Raw genomic sequence first — 22,342 nt, 5'->3', positions numbered from 1 at the left:
GGTAAACGGGGTGATGGGACAAGTTCCTCCAAATAATGAGTGTGACGAGAATTGAGAACAACTTCAAGACGAGCTCTGATTATGACAACTTCATTATAGGTTCAGAAAGAAGTTTTATAAGGGTTGCTTTGACATATCCTCTATTATATAAATGCTGTTCTGGTGATTTGCAAAGCAGGCTTTCTTTGTTTTCTTTGTTTTCTGGGGATAATTCCTTGGTCAAGAGTTGAGAACTTTGATTGTGTCGTGGAACAGGGCAAGATATAGCTAGCTCTAGCATGAAGCTGCCGGCATTGATTGGCCAATTCAATGGACTTGCGCAGAAATGCTCTCCGGCATCCGGAGTATAAAATTATTGGCCGGGTTGATGGAGACGGGCCAAACCGCCGTTAAATGCAAATTCTCATGGAATATTATTACTGTATCAAAAGAGATCCGGGGTCCACGGTTCTCTGTTTCATTCGGTTCACATTATTGAAACGCTTCTACAATGGCTGCAGATTCTAGAGTCCCAGTTGCCCTCATCGGGGGTGGTACGATTGCGCCCCTCCATGCGAAATATCTCATGCTTTCACCAAACTGCCGTCTCGTTGCTCTCATTGATCCTTTTGAGCCGGGAAAGATACTGGCTTCGAGCCTGAGTGTACCTCATTTCGAATCTGTTGCCGCACTGCTCGCTTCGCCCGTCGACAATCCGGATGGATACATTATCTGTGTTCCCTCCAGCCTGCATGTGAAAGTTGCCACAGAAGTTATCATCTCTGCTTCCCCCAAAGCCATTCTCATTGAAAAGCCAATCGCAACGGAATCGCAACCAGCAATGGAACTGCTCGAACTCGCGCGCGAAAAGTCGTGCCAGATTCTCGTGGGTCACCACCGTCGATCCCACCCGTCTATTGTCGCGTCTAGAAAGGCAATTGAGGGTGGCAAGATTGGAAAAATAATCTGCGTGTCATGTCTCTGGGTCACCAAAAAGGACTCCGGTTATTTCGACTTGGCAGCTTGGCGCTCCTCTCGTTCAGCCGGGGGCGGGCCCGTCTGGACCAACCTGATACATGACATTGATATGGTGCACTACCTGACCGGCTCGCGCATTACACAAGTCTGGTCCATCCCGTCAACCCGTCTCAGAGAACACCTGGAAACTCGCTCCTCGGATCTTGTTGAAGAGGGAGCAGCAGTCATGGCCCAGTTTGAGGATGGGGTGGTCGGTACTTTTCTTCTGAGTGATAATAGTGTCAGTCCATTCAATTGGGAATCTGCGGCCGGAGACAACCCATCGTACCCAAAGGCAAGTCGTCCGGTTGACTGCTATCGTGTTTTTGGGTCTAAAGGTACCTTGAGTGGCCCTGATGGGACTGTCTGGTCGTACAGCCCAGGGCAAGCTGAACAGTTGGGCTTGGAGGAGGGATGGAACATCCCAATCTCGTGTGAACTGGTAGAGGCTCGTGAGGGAATCCCATTTCAGAATCAGACGGAGCATTTTTCAAAGGTAATCCAGGGATTGGAAGAACCAATTTGTTCTGGGAAAGATGGAGTTGCAGCGGTGAAGGTGTGTGAGGCTGTTATTCAAGCTTTGGATCGGAATGATGGGATGCCTGTTGCTATCTAGCAGATCCTGAAGGTATCAGAAAGTAAAGCGATATTGATAATATTAGACCGGAAAAGGCATATCTCATACTTTGAATTTGCTCTATCGTATCATATTTTGCTTTTGATGGCAGAGCATTAGGTAGTACCCATGGACTATGCAATACCGTCGCTTGAGGTGGCCAAGGTTCGGTAGGAAGGTTCGGTAGGTCGGTTCTTCGGAGAGGTAAACCGGGTTGACCTTTCAGAACGTATACCGGAGATCACTATTCTTAATTTCCATCTCCACAGGACCGGCTTTCTACAACCTCATATTTGATCTAGCTTGAGCTCTGGGAAGCGGGAACCAACCGGACTGTCATGGATCAGATTAATTAAATGCCCAAGCAAATAAAAGACAGAGCCAACCCCCGGTAAAAGACCTGGTTTCAAACTTGCTTGCTTTCGGAGAAGTGCGTAGTACCCGTTCTCTTCACTCACAAAAGATGTTCTCCTAAGTTAATGGGGTTTCGGTACTTCCGCTAGTCAAATTACGCTGCCGTTTCCCGGGAACGCTGTACAAAATCATGTATACCAAACGGCGTTCTGCGAATATTCAGCCTCCTATGATGAAGATAACATCCGGGAGTGGCGTAAAAACCCCGCCTTGATACGTGGAGCTCCACAAAGGCAAGCAAGAAGAATGAAATCTGACGCAAATTAGTTTTCTCATTTCTTCGCAACGTTTCTCTCGGCACGTAACTGACCATCTCGGTACATAGAGATGGCTGCTGGTAGTGCTGGTTTAATTTGTCTTCGCGAGCATATGGAAAACCTTACAACTACTCTGATAGAATTCTATGGTCCTAATCCTGCGTGGTGCTTGGCACAACTTGTCAAGGATCGGCGTTGTCGGAGAAATCTTGTCGATGAAGGCTGCCAAGAAGGAGTACGTACGTTGCGTACGTAGAACCCCAGACGGTCAGAGATGGGGCGGGCAACTTCCCAGGGAATGTTTTTGGCGCTAAATTAGTGGCTATGAAGAGTATGCGCGTCTTGATTATCCTTGGCATTGGTCGGTGGCCTTCCATGACGAGAGTAGAATGGATTATGGCGCCCAAAACAATGCCTCCTTCCAGCTCATACCCGGGACAGCTTCCTATATTAATGATGACCCAGCCAGGGCCATTGCACGATTCAGAGCTGAGGCTTCCGTTCCTGACAGTCGAAATAGTGAGGAACGAGTTATGAAACGTGAAAGGTCCAGCGTTACCGAACGACGCCTCGTCATCAGCCGCAGATCCTTCCGATCTTTCTCCACTTCCCGGCGTGCTATTTTCTATACATGGATCATATGGCTCCTATTCTCGATTCTCCACATGGACTAATACCAGAGTACGAGTCATTGCCGTGATTCTGCAGCATGGACGCGTCTCGATCCTCTCTGGACTCGTAATCTGCCCTCCCAGGCCTCATGGGCTAAACGGCAGATATGCCCTGAGTCAAGTACCGAAGCCAATGAGCAATCCCATTACGAACTAAATTAAGCCCAATAATCACTGTCTAGATCTTGCAAGGAGGTAAAAAGGCTCCACTGCGGGTCCTGTAGTCCTCGCGAGGGCTTGGTTATGTTCGACGCTGAGGAATGGCGAGTTTCTGATTTGGGGACCTACATAGGAGTGTATCCATCTGTTTCATCGACGGTGTTGACTGTTGGATGCAGGCACACGATTCAACTCGCTGCGCTTTTACCTGCTATGATTGGATGACGAGTATGGCGGCTGTTATATAAAAGCCGTGTTGGCCCGCCCATCAAAATATCATTTTGAAGACCATTCTCGAGTCAAAAGCTCTTCTTTATGATCTATTTTGTTCGTTTGCGCCTTTCCATATCCCTGTGACCAATTCGTATATATAATCACTATGGTTCATATCACGTCTACCCTGACTGTCAGCCTTCTCGGCTTGACCGGCGTCGTTTCTGCGCACCCCGGCCACGATCACAAGTCCGAGGCGACTGAGCGCCGTTCATTCATGCAGAATGCGCCTCTTCATGCACGAAGCCTTGCGCAGTGTGCCTCCCAAATGAAGGCCCGCGGTATCGAGAGCAAGAGCATTCTTCGTCGCCAGCAGACTGTCAAGCACTTGCGCCAGCGCCGCGGTCTGAAGCCCGGTATGTTTTGTATAAAATTTCCTTTTTCGCCACAATACCTGCGCCTAGCAATAATGTGGAGCTAATTAATTTATGCAGATACCGGGTTCCTCAAGGCTCGCGATCTCGACACCCTCCTGAACACTTCCCACCACTCCAATTTGACGAACATCGACCAGACGACTAACCCCGAGATTCTGTTCAAATCTGAGGGCACCTGCATTCTGGCTCCCGATGTTACCCAGGGTCCTTACTGTTAGTCACCGTTCCTGACCAATTGTGCTTTACGATATAATAATAAATCCCAGACGTCAGCGGTGAGCTGATTCGCGAGAATATTGTCGAGAGCCAGAAGGGTGTTCCCTTGTACATGGACGTTCAGTTGATTGACACCAACACATGTCAACCACTGCCCAATATCTACACCGATTTTTGGCACTGCAACGCCACTGTGAGTGAACCACCATCGTTCAGACCCGAAAAGTAACACCTTGCTAACTTTGTCACAGGGTGTCTACTCCGGCGTTGAGGCTAGCGGCAACGGTGATTCCTCCGATGCCACAAACCTGGATGCTACTTTCCTCCGCGGTATCCAATCTAGCGACAAAGATGGTGTCGTCCAGATCGAATCCATCTTCCCTGGCCACTATACCGGCCGGGCTACTCACATTCACGGTATGAACTGATTCCAAATCTCATGGAAAGAGAAAAGCCTTTCTTGTTCTTTTCGTCAAAAGTCCCATTCGATTCGCTAAGAGATTTTCCACCAACAGTCCTTACCCACCCCGCCAACGGGACCACTGTCCTTGCTAATGACACAATCTCGGGCCTGTACAGCTCCCACACCTCGCACGTGGGCCAGCTCTTCTTCGACCAGGACCTAATCACCAAAGTCGAAGCCACCTCTCCCTACTCTACCAATACTCAGGATCTTACCACAAACGCCGACGACAGCATCCTCTCTGAGGAAGCCGACACCATTGACCCCTTTATGGAGTACGTTCTGCTAGGCAACAGCGTCAGTGACGGTATATTCGCCTGGATCACTGTCGGTGTTGACGCCACTGAGGACAGCGATGTCACACCCGCCGCTTACTACACTGAGCAGGGTGGTGTTGAAAATGACAGCGCTTCTTCCGGTATGGAGGGTGGTCCACTCCCTGGCTCTTCACCTTCTGCTAGTGCTGGTGCCAGTCGCAGCACTTCTGCTTAGAGTACTTTGGGGTGTCCTTGCCCATCTTCTTTGGGATTAGGTGCTGTGCTAAATAGCTTTTATTTCTCCTTCGTTTACCATTGGATCGGCTTCTTTCGGTTCTTTACTTTATTTGGTATTGATCTGCCAGACTTTGGGATACATTGAATACTTATGTCACTACTTCCCTACGCCTAAGAATAGGTTTACTTAGAAAGTATAACTACATTCTTTAACTTGGATAACGGCAAAGAGCCTAAAACTGACGTCTTTCAATAACAGGCTAAGCAAATATGTGCAGAAGAATTCCACGCTCAACTCCTAATCCAACATATCTAATATAAACAATGTATGCATCTAGTAGCGTAAAACCGGAACATATGCATTTTCAGAGCAAAATCACGCGCCTATGTTGTTGGCGCAGGAGAAGCTGTTGCTAGACGCGTCATCGTGGATCGCTTTGCCGGAAACGTAGAGACCCAGGCCGCACTGTAGTAGTTGTATCAGCAGCTGTTATCTAGAACATGGGGGTTTGAAAAAAGCTTACCATAGTGGCACCAATGCAGACGATGGTCATATTGAGAATGGTGAGACAAATCTTCCGGGGAGAAGAAAACCACCGACCCCAGTTGATGTGCAGCCAATAAACGCCACCAAGACCGTCTAAAGCATTCGTTAGTTTGATTATCAGAGATCATAAAGAGTGTCGCAAACGTACAGCTAAACCAACTCGCGAAGAGAGAGCTCTATAAAATAGAAGGCCTATGTCAGCTAAAAATTCCGTCAAGAGCGATTTACAAGGAAAACTCACAATCAGACTGAGGAGATCGCTGAAGACGGGAATGGCATCGGCAATGATCCAGGCGATAACCCAGCAGGACACACCGATAGCAATCCAAGAGCCAATAGCAACAAGGTCACGCTTGTGCATGCGGTCAGTGCCACGGAAGATCCGGACATAGATGTACTTGAGACCGATGTGGCCGTTGACAACACCAGCTCCAACAATCTGCAACATGTTAGTTGCTTCGGACCTGTGAAACACAGAATTACATCACGTACCGTGGGAATGGCAATTCCATAGGCCACCTTGGCGAGGAGTGGACCGGCGGATCCCAAAGCAGGAGAGTCCACAGCCTGGCCAGCGTAGTAGTAAATCACCACAGCGGCAACTGTATAGAACACAATTTCAAAGATCTGCAACATTGCCAATGCCTTAGGGAAGTCTCTCGGCTCTCTCATCTCCGCTAGAAGACCGAAGAAGGCCACATGGGCGCAGTATGCAAAGACAATATTGGTAACTGCACTAAAAGCCTTGAACAAACTAGTATCGATGGTGGCTTGAAGAGTGGTGTATCCGTGATCCTGGACACCAACGCCAACCATGGTAATAATGACAGCAGTCAAGATACTGACGAAGGCTAGAAAATTGTAATCAGCAAATGATTGAGGCATTTTAAATCGTTGTCAACGTACAGGTGCAAGAGATGTATGTCATGTTCTTCATAGTCCGAGGGAGAGAGCAGACCAGGCAGATGACAAATCCAACCGTGGTAAAGACCATCGTGCAGGTGCCATGCTCGGTGATAGTGTTCATCATGACACTGAAGGTGAGAATGTGGCTTGCCATGATGAAAATCGAGAACAAAATCTGGCCGAAACCGAAGAGTTCGCGTCCAAAGGGGCCCATCAGAATTTCACCAGCATCTGCCAGGTTCTGAATGTGAGGATAAGCATGATGAAACTGGCCAATAACGTAACCGGTATACGTGGCGAGGATACCCAGCCCAATAATGAGAATAATGGCCCTAAAGAATATCAGTTTACATGTATCTCAGGGATGACTGTGGCAACAAAACTCACGGGACGAGACCCAGCTCCGCCAGAGTAGCAGGCAACGACAAGACACCCAGTGACACAGATTCAGCAATCATGACTAAATTGGTCAGTTACAAAAATATCCACGCGGAAGTTAATCTTGACATACACATTCCAGTTTGCCTAGAAAGAAACTGTCAGCTTCCTGCACGCGGCGAAGATGAATTCTGAAAACATACCACCACTCCATAGTCTTGTACTTGACCTCCGCATTCTCCTCATTGCCGAACGCGTCAACATATTGGGGAGTGAAGTCCGGCTTCTCCTCAAGAGACTTCTCTTTGTAGTCGGAACCGGAGTCGACCGGATCGGCCTGCGGCGTAACTCCCTCAAGGATCATTTTGAATGGAATGCTGGCTTAGAAGGTGAAGAAGGGTGACAGGTCCGGGGAGCAGGAAGAACGAAGGAGAAGAGAAGAAGGGAAGGCAAAGGCAATCGTATGTGTGAAGAAAATTCCAATGTGGAGCTCAACGCGGCATTACTCAACCGAAACGCCCCCCGCGACCAGTGCTCTTTTGGGGAAGGCTTGGGGAAGAATTCTGGGGCCCGGAACTTCTGGAAGCCCCCGGGTGGTCGGCTTATCGGTGGCAAGTCAATTTCTATTGCATATTTCTATTATGGAGTCCGAAACGTCGTGCATTGGTTTTGTCGCGATATACAGAACCAAAGCGCAAGATCTGCAAAATTAGAGTGTGTATAGTGGATCATTCCCTGCGCTAGCTCCACTCTATTTAGCCATTCGCCAATAATGGTCTCGGCTCTTAGCTAACAGAAATCCCGATTGCCGTGGCGGTCCGACGGTAGCCGTTTCGATTGGTCTCCGAGAGGGCTCAACAACTCTCTAATCTCGGGTGCCAAGGGTAAGCCCGTTTATTGTGTGCTAAATTTTCGCCCGTTGAAGGGTTTCGGCTCAGAAATAAGTATATAAGGGCTTAGGGCATTCGGGACAAGATGTGAGAGGCAAGTCGGGTGGCCATCAAACTCCTGAGCCCTGGAATCAAAACCACGGAAAACTTCGGCGTGAGATTATGTAAAACTCCCGGGTTTGCCACCAATGCGAAAATTTTAGTCAACGTTCGGAGTTTCCACTGGGTATGCGGCACCGTGCCTGGCATGATCATAGTCCCCAGATGTCAGGCACCACAGGGTCTGCACGATATGATGTATGGCCCCAGGAGATCGTCTATGAAGTCATCAAACACTTCTTAAACCTACTTCCACTTATTATTTACGTTTTTCATATGAAAGTTATGTATCGGACTTTTGTAATTTCTCTCGCTGAAGAGAACTGCCAATTGTAAAGGAAATTTTTTTTCAAAACATTCAAATATGTGTCTACAGCAATGCTGAACGCAGCAGCACCTCCATCTCCCGAAGAGATTCGGGTTTTGATGTGACACTCGACATCAAATAAAGGACATTTCCCAATACCCGGGAATGAACGTTGAACTGGTCGCCTCCGATGGAGAGTTTCTGCTGAAGGCCCTTGGAAGCCGTGGAAGTGTATCCTATATCGTGATCATTAGCAATTGTAGAGGATTAGGTGCAACAGGGAATGAAAACGAACCACCGCCATGTACATCACGTAGTGCGATTACAAGAACAGTCCCAAGGGCGAACACGCTCTCTACTGTTCCCGCACAAGAAAGATCCTTGAGCAGGCCCTGGGACCAAACGCTCCACACATTTGGAACTGCACCAGTCTCTTGGGGCTGTACTTGAGCGCCCCAATCGGCTCGGTATCCATCCCAAGAGCCATCAGTGTCCAGCTGAGCCATGGCCCGCAGAGATTCAACAGCAACAGAACAGCCGACGGCGTGTGCAGTGTAGCTGTGGCCATGAAGAAGGGCATCGCTCTTCTCCGGACTGGAGAACGCTTCAAAAATTTCCTGGATAGCAACTGTTGTGCAGAGCGGGATGAGCCCGCCCGTGAGAAGCTTCGCGTTCACTGCTACGTCTGCGTGCACACCCAGGAAAGATGCAGATGACCGGCGTCCGAGGCGATACAGGCCAGTGAAGACCTCATCGAAAATGACAGGGAGGCCGGACCAAGATGGAGACTGTTTGGGGGAGACACTCTTAGATGTGAAGAGCTCAGGATTGTCACGGACAACATCTGTCAGACATCGCTGGAACAAAGGATCGCTATGGCAGTTATGGGTCAGTATCAGTGTGGAAAGTAGAGTTGACCAAGTCCGGCACGTACCAGAAAAGCATTCCACCTGCTCCTAGAAGAACTGGCTCAAGTATCAAAGCACCAAACTTCATTCCTTGGCGCTTGACCAGATCCTCGATGGTACGGTAGATATAATCTCTATAGCGTCGTCCAGAGTCGGAATTGATACGCTGATCCAGATCGAAGACCGCACCCAGAGAACCAAATTCGACATCTGAGCCAAGTTCCTTTTGGAGACTAGTTGGAACCTCAACCTTCCATTTACCCTGAACCATTTTCACTAGGGGGAAGTCAAACCAGTGGCCCCGGCCGCGGTACCACTCGACCTTTTGGTTGAATGTCGACGGCTCCGAGCAATCCATCACACCAATGGTATCACCGTGATAGCTGCCCTTAAGGCCCAGAATACTGATTTGCTCTTGACTGGCATCCCAGCCATACCGCTCGCACGCCGCGCGCAGACCCATTTTCACCGCGACCTCCATTCCTGTGCTTCCGTTGTCCGTGTAGAAGACCTTGGTGAAGCGAGGATTGTCAATTGTCTTCAGCAGGTTATCCGCAAGTGAGAGGGCCGGCTCGTGCACAGCCCCTGCAAACATGACATGTCCGTATCTCCCGGCTGCGTATGCCGCGGACAAAGACAGCTCGGGATTACCGTGGCCTAGACCTTGGGTCCACCACGACGCTGATCCATCAAATGTTGGTCGCAGCTCGCTCTCGCTTGCTATGGTGCGATCTGCGCGGAATGTTTGGAAGTAATCATCGTGTGCAGAATCAATGACGGTGATATCCTTGGCGACCATACCCTGATGTTGAGTGAAAGGGTACCAGATTAGATCCCGGGCTCGGTCGGCCATCTCCTCAAGACGTTGGACACGATCGGTGTTCCTCCTAGACATATCTTCGAGCAGTCGTAAAATATCCGACTCTTGTGAGACCCGCCGGTAGTAAGCTGCCATAGCCTCTTCATCTCTCTTTTGCGAGTCGACATCCTGGGGGAACGGTCGGGCGGGAGGTGCAGGCAAAGAAACCAGCGGAATGCTTTTATTGTTGAAAAAATCGCGAAGGTACTCGTGATTCTTATAGTAATCATCGCGGAATAATAGAACCGATTGGACGTCATAGCCACGGAGTAGAAGAGACTCGTAGGCGGAGATAGAACAGGAGATGCCACCTAAGCGCGCATCGGCAACGAGGACAATTGGCAGCCTGAGAGGTCGATACAAGTCGGCTTGCGAGTTGCCATTGGGACCGGGGGAATGCACTCCGCCAGCCGTTTCGACCAGAGCAAAGTCGATATCCGACTGAGCCCAGCCTGCCAGGGTCTTGTGAATAGATGCGAGCAAGTCGTCATCTCGTGGAATCTGAGAGAAAAACGTCAGGTTGTTTTCACATCGATAGTCCGCAATGACTCACGGTCTTTTGTCGAGCCGCAATGTGTGGGCTGACTGGCTCGTCGAATTGGTACAAACACTTGGTCAGAGTCCCAGCTCCAAAGCGCTTCATGTGCCTGCAATCGATGTTAGCGACCATTTTATGTCTGCATTGTTCGTGACCTACTGATCATCCGCGTCATCCAATGGCCCTGTGGACACCGGCTTCAGGAACGCGGCCTGCTGTTTTTGTCGCTGCACAGCATTGCACAACACGGTGGAAATAATCGTCTTGCCCACGTCAGTGTTGGCGCCATAGACTTGGTGGGCGCGCAAGGAACGCCAGAGTGCTGCCCCGACTGGTGCCATGATGTTCTCCGGGGTGTTGTTGGTGTTGAAGGCTGCAGACAGGTACTCCGGACTCCGCGACCGCTTTGGGTTTACCGACGGGAACTTTGATCGACGTGAACGAATCACCTTGTTTTCGCGACTCCACAACTCTCGACTTTCACCGAGGTTGAGGAAGGAATCGTTGAGCGCCCCAACAATGGTCATGCGACAGGGCTCGCCCGGGAAAGCACTTGTTTGATTAACGGTAACCGACTATTTCGCGGATCGTGTCGGGCCTAATTGAAATTAAAGTGCGGGAGGATCGCCGGTCCGGGCACACCTGCCAAAAACCACAATCGTCAGTCAAGCTGCGCTGGGGCAATGGATCCTCGATCATCTGCGAGCCGCAGGACGTCGCTAGTGGACACCTTGACGGGTGCGCTGGCACGACGGGAAGCCAAATCTGCACGTCGCAGGCTCACCGTGCTTCCCCGATCGGCAGCGGATTTCTCCTCGAACGACTTTCTCTCCCTTTCAACATCAACAGCATATCGCGAGCGCTTTCTAGCTCACTTAAACAACACTCCGGCATCTTTCCCTTTTGCTAGCGGAGGCTCTCGCTTGTTAGACGGCAACTCGGCCTGTGCAGAGGAGCTCGAGAAGTTCGTGGCCGTATTTCACAAAGCTCCTACTGCACTGTTATTCAATTCCGGCTATGACGCCAACGTTGGTGTGCTCTCCAGCATTCCACAACCTGGCGACTTGATTTTGTACGATGAGCTCATCCACGCCAGCGTTCACGAAGGCATGCGACTGTCACGAGCGGGACGTCGAATGCCGTTTGCACACAGCTCGCCAACCAGCCTGAGAGATACTCTTCAATCCCAGATCATGGCAGACAAGCAGATCCGTGAGGGTACTCGCAACGTCTTCATAGTCATTGAATCCATCTACAGCATGGATGGGGATGTAGCTCCGATCAAGGAGTTTATCACCGCAGTCGATGAACTTTTGCCCAACGAAAACGGATATTTCATAGTCGACGAAGCACATGCGACCGGTGTCTTTGGGCCACGCGGAGCGGGTGTCGTACAAGAGCTCGGTGTCCAGGATCGGATGTTCATCCGAGTGCACACATTTGGCAAAGCTCTTGCAAGCCATGGAGGTATGATTTTCGCTCGTTTGAGTTCGATCCACGACGTCCTAACTAAGTATCTCCTTGCAGCCATGGTCCTCTGTGGACCGGAAACCAGAGATTATCTGGTCAATTACGCGCGAAGCCTGATATACACCACCGCTTTGGGGTTTCCTTTTCTGGCATCCATCCGTGCCGCTTATGAGCTTCTGTCCGAAGGCGAAACTAGCCAGGTAGGTTTGCCGCTTGCTTTCACGGAGTCGTAATGATACCTCTTCGGCTGGCTACTGACATGGTTCAGCTACAATCCCGTCTTCGAGATCTGATCCGTCACCTTCATCAACGTTTGAACGACCTACGCCTTGGAAAATCGATCTTCTTTGAGGTTGATCATTTTCCAACATCCCCCATATTCTCTCTTCGAACTTCGGCACCGCGCGAACTGGCGGGCTTCTGTCAAGAGAAGGGTTTTATTGTCCGCGCGATAATGCCACCGACAATACCTGTGGGAAAAGAACGGGTTCGTGTTTGTTTGCATTCTGGGAATACTAAAGAGCAAGTCGATGGTTTGGTGCAAACAGTTCAGGCATGGTTGGACCGGAGCTCAACAGAATTGAAAGCTAAACTATGATAAACCGCTGGAATAACAACTGTTGCGCCCAAAAATTCAAGTATTGTACGCCATTTGGGATAATCTAGACTGGATGGCTGGCATATTAATGCCTAATGTATGAGGCAACTAGGCAACTAACGCTCGGCATCTCGTATTTACCCCTCCTCCTGGGTTAGCTGCTCTCACAGTCCTTGACAACTTCTCCACATGACCAAATCTTTCCTATGTGAAGATGAACCTTCTTGATCTCCCCGAAGAAATACTTTTTATGATCGCTGAGGAATTAGAAGAGAAAGAAATTCTGCAACTCGTATGCACGAGCCAGTATCTACATGGTCTGCTTCTTTCGGAAAGCCTCTACAAACGAAACATTAAAGCCGGCGCATCGGCGCTATTATGGTGCGCAGAAAAAGGCGTGGAGTCAACTGCTCGGCAACTATTATCATTGAATGCGAATATCAACGTTCGGAGCAGCTTCTATGAGCAGACACCTTTAACCCTCGCCGTTCAAAAACGCCATTACTCCATAGTTGAGCTACTCCTGGACCATAAAGCCGACGTAAACTTATCTGAAACATCCAATGCTACCGCCTTGCATTCTGCGGCAGAGAATGGCGATGAAAAGATGGTGCACATCCTTCTCCGACATGGGGCCGATATCAATTCGACAAATCACTTTGCCGAGACACCTCTTTGTCTGGCCGCATATGAAGGCCACTGTGGAGTAATCAACATTCTTCTTGATCATGGTGCGATTATGGGGTTTCCTAATCTTGACATGGACCACTTGGCCTATGAATGTTGGTTTCCCCCACTTCATGCAGCAGTTGAGGAATTTGAGGAAGGCAATAAGAGCACGGCTGCACTGGAGCTACTTATAAGCCGTGGTGCTGAAGTGGATATGTTGGATGGGAACGGAGAAACTGCGTTACATTGGGCTGCATCGTTCGGTGCCAATGCTATGGTTCAGGCTCTCCTTGATCATGGAGCCGATATTAACCGTCCCAATATCGATGGTAAGACAGCATTGCATATCGCATCAGAGCAAACAGAACAAGTAGATACGATCCGAATCCTTCTGGATCGAGGTGCTGACTGGAGACTCACAACCATGACTGGCTTGACCCCTCTCCAAGTTGCTAAGGAGTCTGGCCACGAGGATAACGTGGGGTTATTTGAGAGGCACATTGCTTCCTTTGATTCTCTCTTGGCGGAGGAGTTGGAAACAAATAATGTATCATGATACCCTAAATCTGGCGTGTGATCGTGTGATGACTATCGCTCTTGTTAAACAGTGAGCGCTTTGTACCACCTCTCTTTCTCCCTCGGGACATGAAGGACCCTCGAATTCTGTATACAATTTCCGTGTTAGGAACTGCCTAAAATGTAGACCGTACGATGTCACATAATGGAAGTGCAATCACGAAGGAAATCAATCTCTGATTGAATAAATCTAGGGGTATCCCACAATTTAAGGGCGAAATAACTAATAATAAACTAATACAAAATAGCAAATAGGTGGTATAACCCCCATTCTTGGCATCATTCTTAACAGGAAGTACCATCTGGGTGCGAGGGGCGTTTACCCTGCATTCAAGCCCTTCACCTCCTTAACCTTGAGGGAAAGTTGGCCGGGGCGAGTACTATGTATGTACACTCTTATTGAATCGGAGAAAGGGGCAGAGGGGAGGGGGGAAAAGGAGTCCGGCTAAACGAACCAGCCGGCTGGCTATTCGCACAATACGAAAATGGTGTGCAATAATACTAATTACTTTAATTTTAGTATACCTCTCTGATCTCCGAGTACATTGCTCCTCAATGCAATTATTGTCTTCCTAGTTCATCCTAATTAATTAAGCACATGCTGGTGTAATCGCAGCCCTCCCTTACCTTCGCATCCTCGATTTCCAGCTTATTTAATGGATGGGGGAGTAGGGTGATGAGAATATAAGCAAGGGGTTTGTTTAGTATGCTAGTACATCGTGCCTATAGAAAGGTCTCGGAAAATAAAGACCGGCGACTCCGATGGGATAACCTGCCGTTTTTGGTTCCTCTCCGCTCGCACGTTCAGTCTCCATTTTCACTCCGCTCAATTAGAGTACAAAGCTGCTCTAAGAATTGAATGGCTTTACTGATGCTAAGACTCGGGGGTTTCCGCTATAGTTACGCGTAACAATCTTAGAATCACTATGGTCAATTGTTACGCGACTCGCAAATGAACATTCCAGAAATGGGATCACGAACCTTGACACATACGGTAACTACAAATATAACGTAATAGTTCGCAGATGTTAATGTGGAGTCCGTCCTTGTCACGCCTGGTAAGACCAGATCCAAAAAAACGCGTGGGAATATTGGGAATGTGGCTTGTATACTAGACCGATCTCAGATTAGGTGCAGTCTATCAATTCCACATACGAGATCTAGTATTTGAATTGCACGATAGCTTCGTATATCCCGAGGGCCTATGGGCCTCTCCAGGGGCTGGTAATTCGTTACATATTAGGCCTGCAGGAGCGTATAAAAGGACTGCAGTTCCCGCGAAAGTACAGGCCGAATCATCCTCTCTTTCTACTCTACCAATTCCAACCCAAATTACCATCATGAAGTTTGCCGCTGCCATCCTTCCGCTCATTACTGTGGCCTCTGCCACGTCGTGCATTCATGGCACCTCGCTCATGCCTCGCGCCGCTGATGGCACTGTCGAGGTCAATTCCTTCAACTACACCAATACCGGTGGCCCTCTGACCTGGTATGGCCTGGACTCCGAGAACAGTGCTTGTTCCAAGGGTTCCCGCCAGTCGCCCATTGACATTGTCACCGAGTCCTCCGGTTACGTCAAGTCGGGTTCTGTCAAGTTCAGTGTCCCCAACGCGGACAATGTCAAGTTCGAAAACTTGGGCTCCGGCCTTGAGGTTGTCCTGACCAATGGCACCCTGATCACTCCGCACGACTCATACAAGCTGGCTCAATTTCACTTCCACACCCCTAGCGAGCACAGAGTGAACGAGGAACACTTCCCCATGGAGGCTCACTTTGTGTTCGAGAACACGGCCGGTGATGTTGCCGTTGTCGGCTTCCTCTTCGAGCTCTCTCAGTTCGGTTACTCGTTCCCTCTGTTCGACTCTGTCTTCGCTCACATCGATGATATTGCCGCTCCTGGCACCTATACCCACACCGACAAGCTGAGCTTCGCCGGTCTGATGAACCACTTCGACGCCCACGGTGTCTACTACTACTCTGGCTCCCTCACCACTCCTCCCTGCACTGAGGGTGTTGCCTGGTACATCTCCACTGAGCCGCTTCCTCTCAACGTCCAGAGCTACAACGCTGTCAAGAAGGTGCTCAAGTTCAACGCTCGCTATACCCAGAACGCCCTTGGCCAGCCTAACCTGCTTGAGCTTGCTGCTCACTCTCTGAACAACTAAATACTGTTCTAGGAGTCGATGCACACTACGATGTTGTCGTCTGGGTTTCTTCTATGTACTAGAGAGGCTTCTGGCCGCCCATCTTTCTTTCTCAACTGTATATAATTCCCAATAGAAATTAATATATACAAATAGATCCGATTAACTGGTCGGATGCAGCAATTTTTCAGAACAGAGGCTATGCTTTGCGTACTACAACTCAGTGGGCACGACAAGAGCAGAAAAATCGCGCAAGAATCCCGGCGTATTTTTGTGTAATAATGCAGCGATTCTGCAGAAGAATCCCAGAGTTAAAATCTCGATGTACCGGCACACGTCTTTGCTTGGGCTGAAGTGGAGCCAAATGACAGTGGGACTCGGAAGAAGACGAGTGCTAGCACGGCTCTAGTACACTAGTTCAAGATCGGTCCGAGCTGAGGTCACGATCTGCCTCGGAAGGAAAAAAAATTTTCAGATCTGGTCCCTGACGGTGTCGCCTGCCATTTAACATGCAGTGATGTAGATTGACGAATCCGATCAGTCTCTGCGGAATTCCAGGCTTAAAGCTGTTGTTTAAGTGACCCAGGACATCTATTTCGGCCCAACTGAAGTCCCCTTAACTTATAAACTCGTAAACTCTTCATACGCGCGTGACAAATTCAACAGCAAGCCCGAGAGAAAAATACGATACATACGACAGCTTTATTGCGTTATCCATAGCGGAGCAGCTTGGCACGATGTTTCTTTGTTGTGATAAGCCTATTTGGCCGCGGCAGGAGAACCATGGGGGTCTGAGCCCTCGTGTATGGTTCAGCCCCCTGGACGATCGATCGGACCTGTGGCTTTTACTCTTTCCCTCCTAAGACATGCCGTCTCTTGGCAGTAATTTTGCGTTCGCTTTTGTCAGCTACACAATGCGGTCTGTTGTTTCCGACTCTCCGGTCTGCGGATGTCGATCAATTCTGGAGAGACTCGGGGATGCCCGAAGCATGGTCCGCGAACATAAGGCCATCGTCTACTTCGGCAACTCAAACACTCAGACGTAGTCTAAAAGATAAACACAGTCTAGAATTGAAGCCAGGAATAAAAAATTTGCTAAGTCCGCGATGGAATTTCATAGCCTCATGATTGACATGAAAATATATATTTTTCTACTTTGGCTGAGTGTAAACGTCATCAGCCGCATAGACCCCAATTAATATCCAAAACGTATATATTCTAGACAGACGGATGAAGAGCAACAGAAGCCTGTATTCAGCGGTTGCAATAAGGTGCAAACCGTGGGGCGATGATTCCATCAAGGTCCCTGAGATAGTTCGCCAAGACGCGACCGCGCATAATTCCCCGTATCCTTGCGCAAACCTTTCTTCCACTTCACTACTCACACCATGTCGTCGGGGATCGACTGCCAGTCACTCGAGTCAAGCCCACGCTTTCTTCTCCGCCAACCGCGCGCTCTACAATGGTTCGAGAACGGCCGATTAATGAAGCGCCAGGAGGGCGAACGGCAAGCTGGTGTGTATCTATGTCGGTCGCATCACGGCACAAGAGGCTAACCCTCCACAGGCCGATTTGAGCTATTCCTCGATCTGCTCTATGTTGCGATCCTCTCTAATTTTGCCGACACGCTCTCTGAGAACATTACTGGCGCCCAGCTCGTCAAGTACATCCTCATTCTCGCGCCGTCATGGCATGTGTGGAGCGATTTGCGCGAATTGATGAACTCGTTCTATCGGGATGACCTCTTAGAACGTCTACTTATCTTGTGGATCATGACCACGATGGTTGTGTACGGCAACAACGCGCCGCGAGTGGATGAGGAGATTGGCGCGATGCGCTCGACGGTCGCGGCATACATGGCGGCCCGCCTAAGCTGCAGTCTTGCCCATTTATATTATAGCTTTGGAGACTTTCGCCATCGACGCCAGCAGCGCCTCTGGGTTAGCCTCTCAACGGTCTGTCTGTGCGTTTACATCCCGTTGTATTTTGAGTCTGTCTCAATTCGCGGGAAGATCGCCGCAGCCGCAGTAGCCGTTTCACTCGAGGAAATGACCTGGGTCTTCTGCTACTCCCCTGCAGCGAAAAAGTTGCTCCGTGTCAAATACTCTACTGCAGTCGACATACCCCACGAAGTCGATCGATTCGCTGCCTTCTACATCATTGCGCTCGGTGAATTCCTTTACTTGATCATTGTTGGTTCACCCGCCGCAGTCGGGTTGAACACTGGCCTTCTCCATTCCATCTGGACTTTGATCATTGCATTCTGTTTGAACTGGTTGTATCTTCATGCTGATTGCTCCACGGACGGCATACACCCTCTACGGCATTCGATATATACAGCCTTTTCCTGGGCTCTGTTTCATTTACCGCTGATTGCCTGTCTGTTGGCTGGTGGACATGTTGCTGCTGCTACTGCTACTAGTGAGGAATTTGACGACTCTCAACGGTGGCTTCTCTGCGGTGGATTGGGCGCTGGCATGATCTTCCTATACATTCTGGCCTTGCTACATGGTGCTAACGAGGAATGTGGAGATTTGATTCTTAATAAGGTGAGCCACCCCGGTACTATTTTATGGGAAAACCCGCTAAGGTATCTTCAACCATCCAGCAAATCCGCCTCATATTTCGGCCCATTACCGGCATTATTATCATTCTTCTGCCACTGGCACATCACCTCGATGGTACCGAGGTTCTCTCCATTATCATGGCCTTTTTTGTGATCTGCGTCATCTGGGAGACGGTAACCTCTCTAAAAAGAGGTGCTTGCTTCTGGGAAAAATGGGAAGACACGGAGTACCCAGAACGAGTGAAAAGTGGAGAGAGTGAGCCAAAGCATGACGAGGATCCGTCGGCTGCTTGATATATGTCCTTGGGCAGTTCTATGATTTTTATTTCCACACAGCAGGATTGAGAGATTCAGGCCGTGTTTCCATTTCGGGGAAATAATTAACAACACCTATGAGGACGATGTCTCAGATTACATTGGACAACACGACTTGTAACCATTTCGGTCATCCCAGCAGATTCGATTTGAAAAGTAGCCAATGACGCTGTTGATAATCTATCTATACGAAGAGTTTATGACAATAATAACACGAAGAATCCACCTGTTTCAAACCTGCTCCGTTCCAGATCTCTCTTTCCCCCGGCGCCTAAACCATCGTTTTCTCAACCTTCATATCACCAGTTGCCTGAGTCTCAGATCGGCTCATAGTGGTATATCGACTAAAATCCCTGAGACCACGGTTCTCACCAGTACCCTGCGCTCCATTGCCATTCTTCGCCTTGCGCTCTTGGCGACGGAACCAAACCCGCTTGCACCACTTCCAACTCTCAACACCAAGGAAAAACAGAACAGTCTCCACGAAAACGATGCCCCATTCCCATGAGATCCCGGTGTGTTTGAACACATCTCTGTTAATCACAGGGATATACAGAATGGGGAATGCAAGTACGAATCCCGACATGATGCCCCAGAAAAGAAAGCGGTTGCCCCAAACATCATGCATCCACTGCGTGAAATACTTCTTCGAGCCGGGCTGCATCCGGAAGAAGCTTCGACGGAGATTCATCATCTCCCATGCGAGGAATAGGGCAAACCAGGTCATGCAGGTGAATGTCGTTGCACGCGCGCGGAAAACGGTGTCACACTGGAAGTCGTTGAAGATGTCTTCATAGTTGGAGTTGCAGCCCTGGGCTAAATTTCCATCGCCCCATCCATAGAGGACGAGTGAGAAGGCACTTAAACAGAGAGCTGCCATCCACACGCCGTACACGAAGGTGTCGATGATTACCTCCCAGGTGAAGATTCCTTGTTTCTGCAGACAAGTCAGTACAGTCCTCAAAGAAGGAGAGGCGAGAATGAAACCTACACTTTGTGGTGGTCTGTCCATGACTTCTGGCGCTGCTTCTTCCATGCCAAGCCCCATATCGGGGAGTCCCGAGGTGACCATGATAATCCAGATAATTTCCACTGGAGCGATGGGAAACACAGATTGGTTGCTCTCATCCTTAAACGCGAGCCCAACAAGCAAGGTCAAACCCAAGGCCACGTTTTCTGCCAGAAGATGAAGGACGAATTTCTGAATGTTGTCAAAGATTCGGCGACCTTCGGAGATACCCTGTATCATACTAGCAAAGTTGTCATCTGTAAGCACCAATTCCGAAGCGTCCTTCGCCACATCGGACCCATTTTCGCCCATCGCAATACCGACATCGGCTCTCTTGAGCGACGGCGAGTCGTTCACACCGTCACCGGTCATGGCCACATATTTACCCCGACGATGCAAGGCTTCGATCATGCGAACCTTGGTGTTTGGTGCACAGCGAGCAATCACCAACGGCAAGGTTGGCAGACGATCAATCTCGCCTTCAGTCAGCTTGTCGAACTCCCCTGCCGTCATTACCATCGCGTTGGCAACATCTTTGGCGAGCATATCCATGTTCGAAGGGATGATTCCGACCTGCGCGGCAATTGCCCGTGCTGTGCCAGGGTGGTCCCCCGTCACCATGTGCACCGAGATGCCGGCCTTATAGCATTGGGCAATTGCGCCCGCAGTTTCGGGTCGAGGAGGATCATAGAGACCGATCAGTCCGTAGAAGACGAGGTCTTTCTCGACCTCTTCTCTTGGAAGAGGATCCTGCCTTCCTTTGCTCTCAGGGCCGGGGTTGTGCTCTCGGCCAGCTAGTGCAAGAACTCGAAGTCCTTCCTTGGCAAGCGCTTCCATATTTTCAAGAATTGATTCTCTGATTTCGTCGTCCAAAGGGACTGGGTCGGCATCTGCTTTCCATGTGATGGTCGAGCACGCATCGAGAACCCGTTCCACAGCACCCTTCGTGAAGATCATATCGACTCCTTCTTCATGATTGGAAAAAATGACAGACATCTTCTTCACGCTGGAATCAAAAGGATACTCGGCCTTTTGCTTCCAGATGGGCTTGTCGCCTTGAGTCCTGCTAGCAAGTCCCCAGTTGAAGCGGTGTGCGAATACTTGGATCGCAATATCCGTGGGCTCGCCCCGAGCGTGCCATTGGTCGTCGGAAGATTTGTGTAGATGGGCAAGATTTGCCATTGCAGCAACGTTGAGAAACGGCTTGAGAACCTCATTGTCTTTTAATAATTCCTCTGGCTGCGCGATGTTGGGCTTAGACTCGGAAGAAAGCTGGGTGGGCCTCTCTGCCATGAAGCTCATTTCGCCTTCCTCCGGATTGAGTGGATCGTTAGACGATCCAACGGAATAAGTCCCCACAGAGGGAATCCATGCCCGCTTGGCAACCATCCGGCCTTGAGTCAGAGTTCCAGTCTTGTCAGAGCAGACATTCGTGACTGCGCCCAGAGCCTCGAGGGAATCCAGCTTACGCACAATAACGTGCTTCTTCACCATCTGTCTAGTTCCCGCCGCCATGGTGATCGTCAAGACAACCACCAAACAAGCGGGGATCATAGCCAGACCCGTGGCAACGGCGTAAAGGATAACCTCTCGATCACTCCGCCAATCATTGGCGGCTTCGACAATGACCGCAAAGATCACCGCAACCCCAAAAAGTAGAATCGCCAGCTTCGATAACTTGCGTTGCAAAGGCGTGCCGACGTTGATGCCCAGGAACCGCCCAATGGCATCGGTGGTAGTCAGGGTCCACGCCTGGATGTACCAACGCGTTTTAGTTTCGCCCTGAGGACCACGCTTAACTGGCCGGCGCTTGGAATCGCCTCCACGCAAAGCTGCAGCAATGGCTCCAATCTCCGTCGTCATTCCAGTGCCTATCACCACACCGCGACCGCGTCCGCGGGTAACGGTTGATGAACTGTAGGCGATGTTGAGTCTATCGCCGGGGCCGGTGTCCGGATCGAATTGTGAGTCGGCATCTTTCTGGACGGGCAGGGATTCGCCTGTGAGGAGTGCTTCGTCGGTTTCGAAATTGAATGCTTCCACCAGTCTGAGATCAGCGGGCACAGTGTCTCCCACTTTCAGCTCGACCATGTCGCCAGGAACAATCTCGATGGCTGGAACAGTGGAGGTTTTCCCGTCGCGGGATACCACGCCTGTTGGGGAACTGAGCGATCGTAGCGAATCCATGGTTTTCTCTGCTGCGAGGTCCTGGTATACTCCAACGACGACATTCAGAGCAATCACCGCCGCGATAAATCCGCCCTCAATCCAGCTCTGGATACCGAAGGAGACGGCCATTGCGATAATCAGGACCTAGTGAGAACGATGTTAGTAGTGGATTCTTGCCTATAAGTTTGTTGTGTACTTACTAGAATCATTGCATTGGCAATCTGTCGAATGAAAATTTTGGCAAATGAGACCCCTTCGTCTCCCTCTAGCATGTTCTCGCCATATTTATCAAGGCGCTGTTTGGCCTCACGTCCAGTGAGGCCATCTTCGCAGTTTGTGCCCAGCTGGTTGAGAACATCGTGGAAGGGAAGAGCATGTGCTGGCTGAGAGAGATTGATTGCGTTGTTTGAACCCTGTGAGCTAGCCGCTTGAACTTTCTCCTTTGACATTGCAAATGA

At 49.8% G+C, this 22,342-nt stretch overlaps 9 protein-coding genes across 9 annotated transcripts; 6 read left to right on the top strand and 3 right to left on the bottom strand.

Annotated features, from left to right (window-relative positions):
* Positions 1-490: 490 nt before the first annotated feature.
* Positions 491-1,612, top strand: N7474_002560 (Gfo/Idh/MocA family protein; the record flags this gene model as incomplete). The annotated part of the gene is made up of 1 exon (XM_057193975.1): positions 491-1,612. One exon carries the CDS (start codon positions 491-493, stop codon positions 1,610-1,612), a length of 1,122 nt encoding a protein of 373 aa, XP_057055330.1.
* A 1,880-nt stretch (positions 1,613-3,492) lies between these two features.
* Positions 3,493-4,934, top strand: N7474_002559 (intradiol ring-cleavage dioxygenase; the record flags this gene model as incomplete). Its single annotated transcript, XM_057193974.1, has 5 exons — positions 3,493-3,742; positions 3,821-3,976; positions 4,030-4,172; positions 4,231-4,396; positions 4,459-4,934. 5 exons carry the CDS (start codon positions 3,493-3,495, stop codon positions 4,932-4,934), a joined length of 1,191 nt encoding a protein of 396 aa, XP_057055329.1.
* A 378-nt stretch (positions 4,935-5,312) lies between these two features.
* N7474_002558 (uncharacterized protein) lies at positions 5,313-7,131 on the bottom strand (the record flags this gene model as incomplete). The annotated part of the gene is made up of 9 exons (XM_057193973.1): positions 5,313-5,402; positions 5,461-5,576; positions 5,632-5,659; positions 5,725-5,922; positions 5,976-6,334; positions 6,390-6,721; positions 6,777-6,849; positions 6,901-6,914; positions 6,971-7,131. 9 exons carry the CDS (start codon positions 7,129-7,131, stop codon positions 5,313-5,315), a joined length of 1,371 nt encoding a protein of 456 aa, XP_057055328.1.
* A 995-nt stretch (positions 7,132-8,126) lies between these two features.
* On the bottom strand, positions 8,127-10,895 carry bioDA (adenosylmethionine-8-amino-7-oxononanoate aminotransferase; the record flags this gene model as incomplete). Its single annotated transcript, XM_057193972.1, has 5 exons — positions 8,127-8,299; positions 8,359-8,936; positions 8,998-10,331; positions 10,384-10,477; positions 10,528-10,895. 5 exons carry the CDS (start codon positions 10,893-10,895, stop codon positions 8,127-8,129), a joined length of 2,547 nt encoding a protein of 848 aa, XP_057055327.1.
* A 156-nt stretch (positions 10,896-11,051) lies between these two features.
* Positions 11,052-12,071, top strand: N7474_002556 (aminotransferase class I/II-fold pyridoxal phosphate-dependent enzyme; the record flags this gene model as incomplete). The annotated part of the gene is made up of 1 exon (XM_057193971.1): positions 11,052-12,071. The coding sequence occupies one exon, from the start codon at positions 11,052-11,054 to the stop codon at positions 12,069-12,071; it is 1,020 nt and encodes a 339-aa protein (XP_057055326.1).
* Positions 12,072-12,650: 579 nt separating this feature from the next.
* Positions 12,651-13,661, top strand: N7474_002555 (uncharacterized protein; the record flags this gene model as incomplete). The annotated part of the gene is made up of 1 exon (XM_057193970.1): positions 12,651-13,661. One exon carries the CDS (start codon positions 12,651-12,653, stop codon positions 13,659-13,661), a length of 1,011 nt encoding a protein of 336 aa, XP_057055325.1.
* A 1,360-nt stretch (positions 13,662-15,021) lies between these two features.
* N7474_002554 (carbonic anhydrase family protein) lies at positions 15,022-15,846 on the top strand (the record flags this gene model as incomplete). Its single annotated transcript, XM_057193969.1, has 1 exon — positions 15,022-15,846. The coding sequence occupies one exon, from the start codon at positions 15,022-15,024 to the stop codon at positions 15,844-15,846; it is 825 nt and encodes a 274-aa protein (XP_057055324.1).
* Positions 15,847-17,213: 1,367 nt separating this feature from the next.
* N7474_002553 (uncharacterized protein) lies at positions 17,214-18,545 on the top strand (the record flags this gene model as incomplete). The annotated part of the gene is made up of 2 exons (XM_057193968.1): positions 17,214-17,340; positions 17,392-18,545. The coding sequence occupies 2 exons, from the start codon at positions 17,214-17,216 to the stop codon at positions 18,543-18,545; spliced, it is 1,281 nt and encodes a 426-aa protein (XP_057055323.1).
* A 432-nt stretch (positions 18,546-18,977) lies between these two features.
* N7474_002552 (cation-translocating P-type ATPase) lies at positions 18,978-22,333 on the bottom strand (the record flags this gene model as incomplete). Its single annotated transcript, XM_057193967.1, has 3 exons — positions 18,978-19,643; positions 19,698-22,028; positions 22,085-22,333. 3 exons carry the CDS (start codon positions 22,331-22,333, stop codon positions 18,978-18,980), a joined length of 3,246 nt encoding a protein of 1,081 aa, XP_057055322.1.
* Between the last annotated feature and the right edge of the window lie 9 nt (positions 22,334-22,342).

Source organism: Penicillium riverlandense (assembly GCF_028828495.1).
Source record: "Penicillium riverlandense strain IBT 135883 chromosome Unknown utg000002l_segment0_segment0, whole genome shotgun sequence".
Lineage (NCBI taxonomy): Eukaryota > Fungi > Ascomycota > Eurotiomycetes > Eurotiales > Aspergillaceae > Penicillium > Penicillium riverlandense.
The sequence above is the reverse complement of the archived record's forward strand: the minus strand, read 5'-3'. Positions and strand labels throughout refer to the sequence as shown.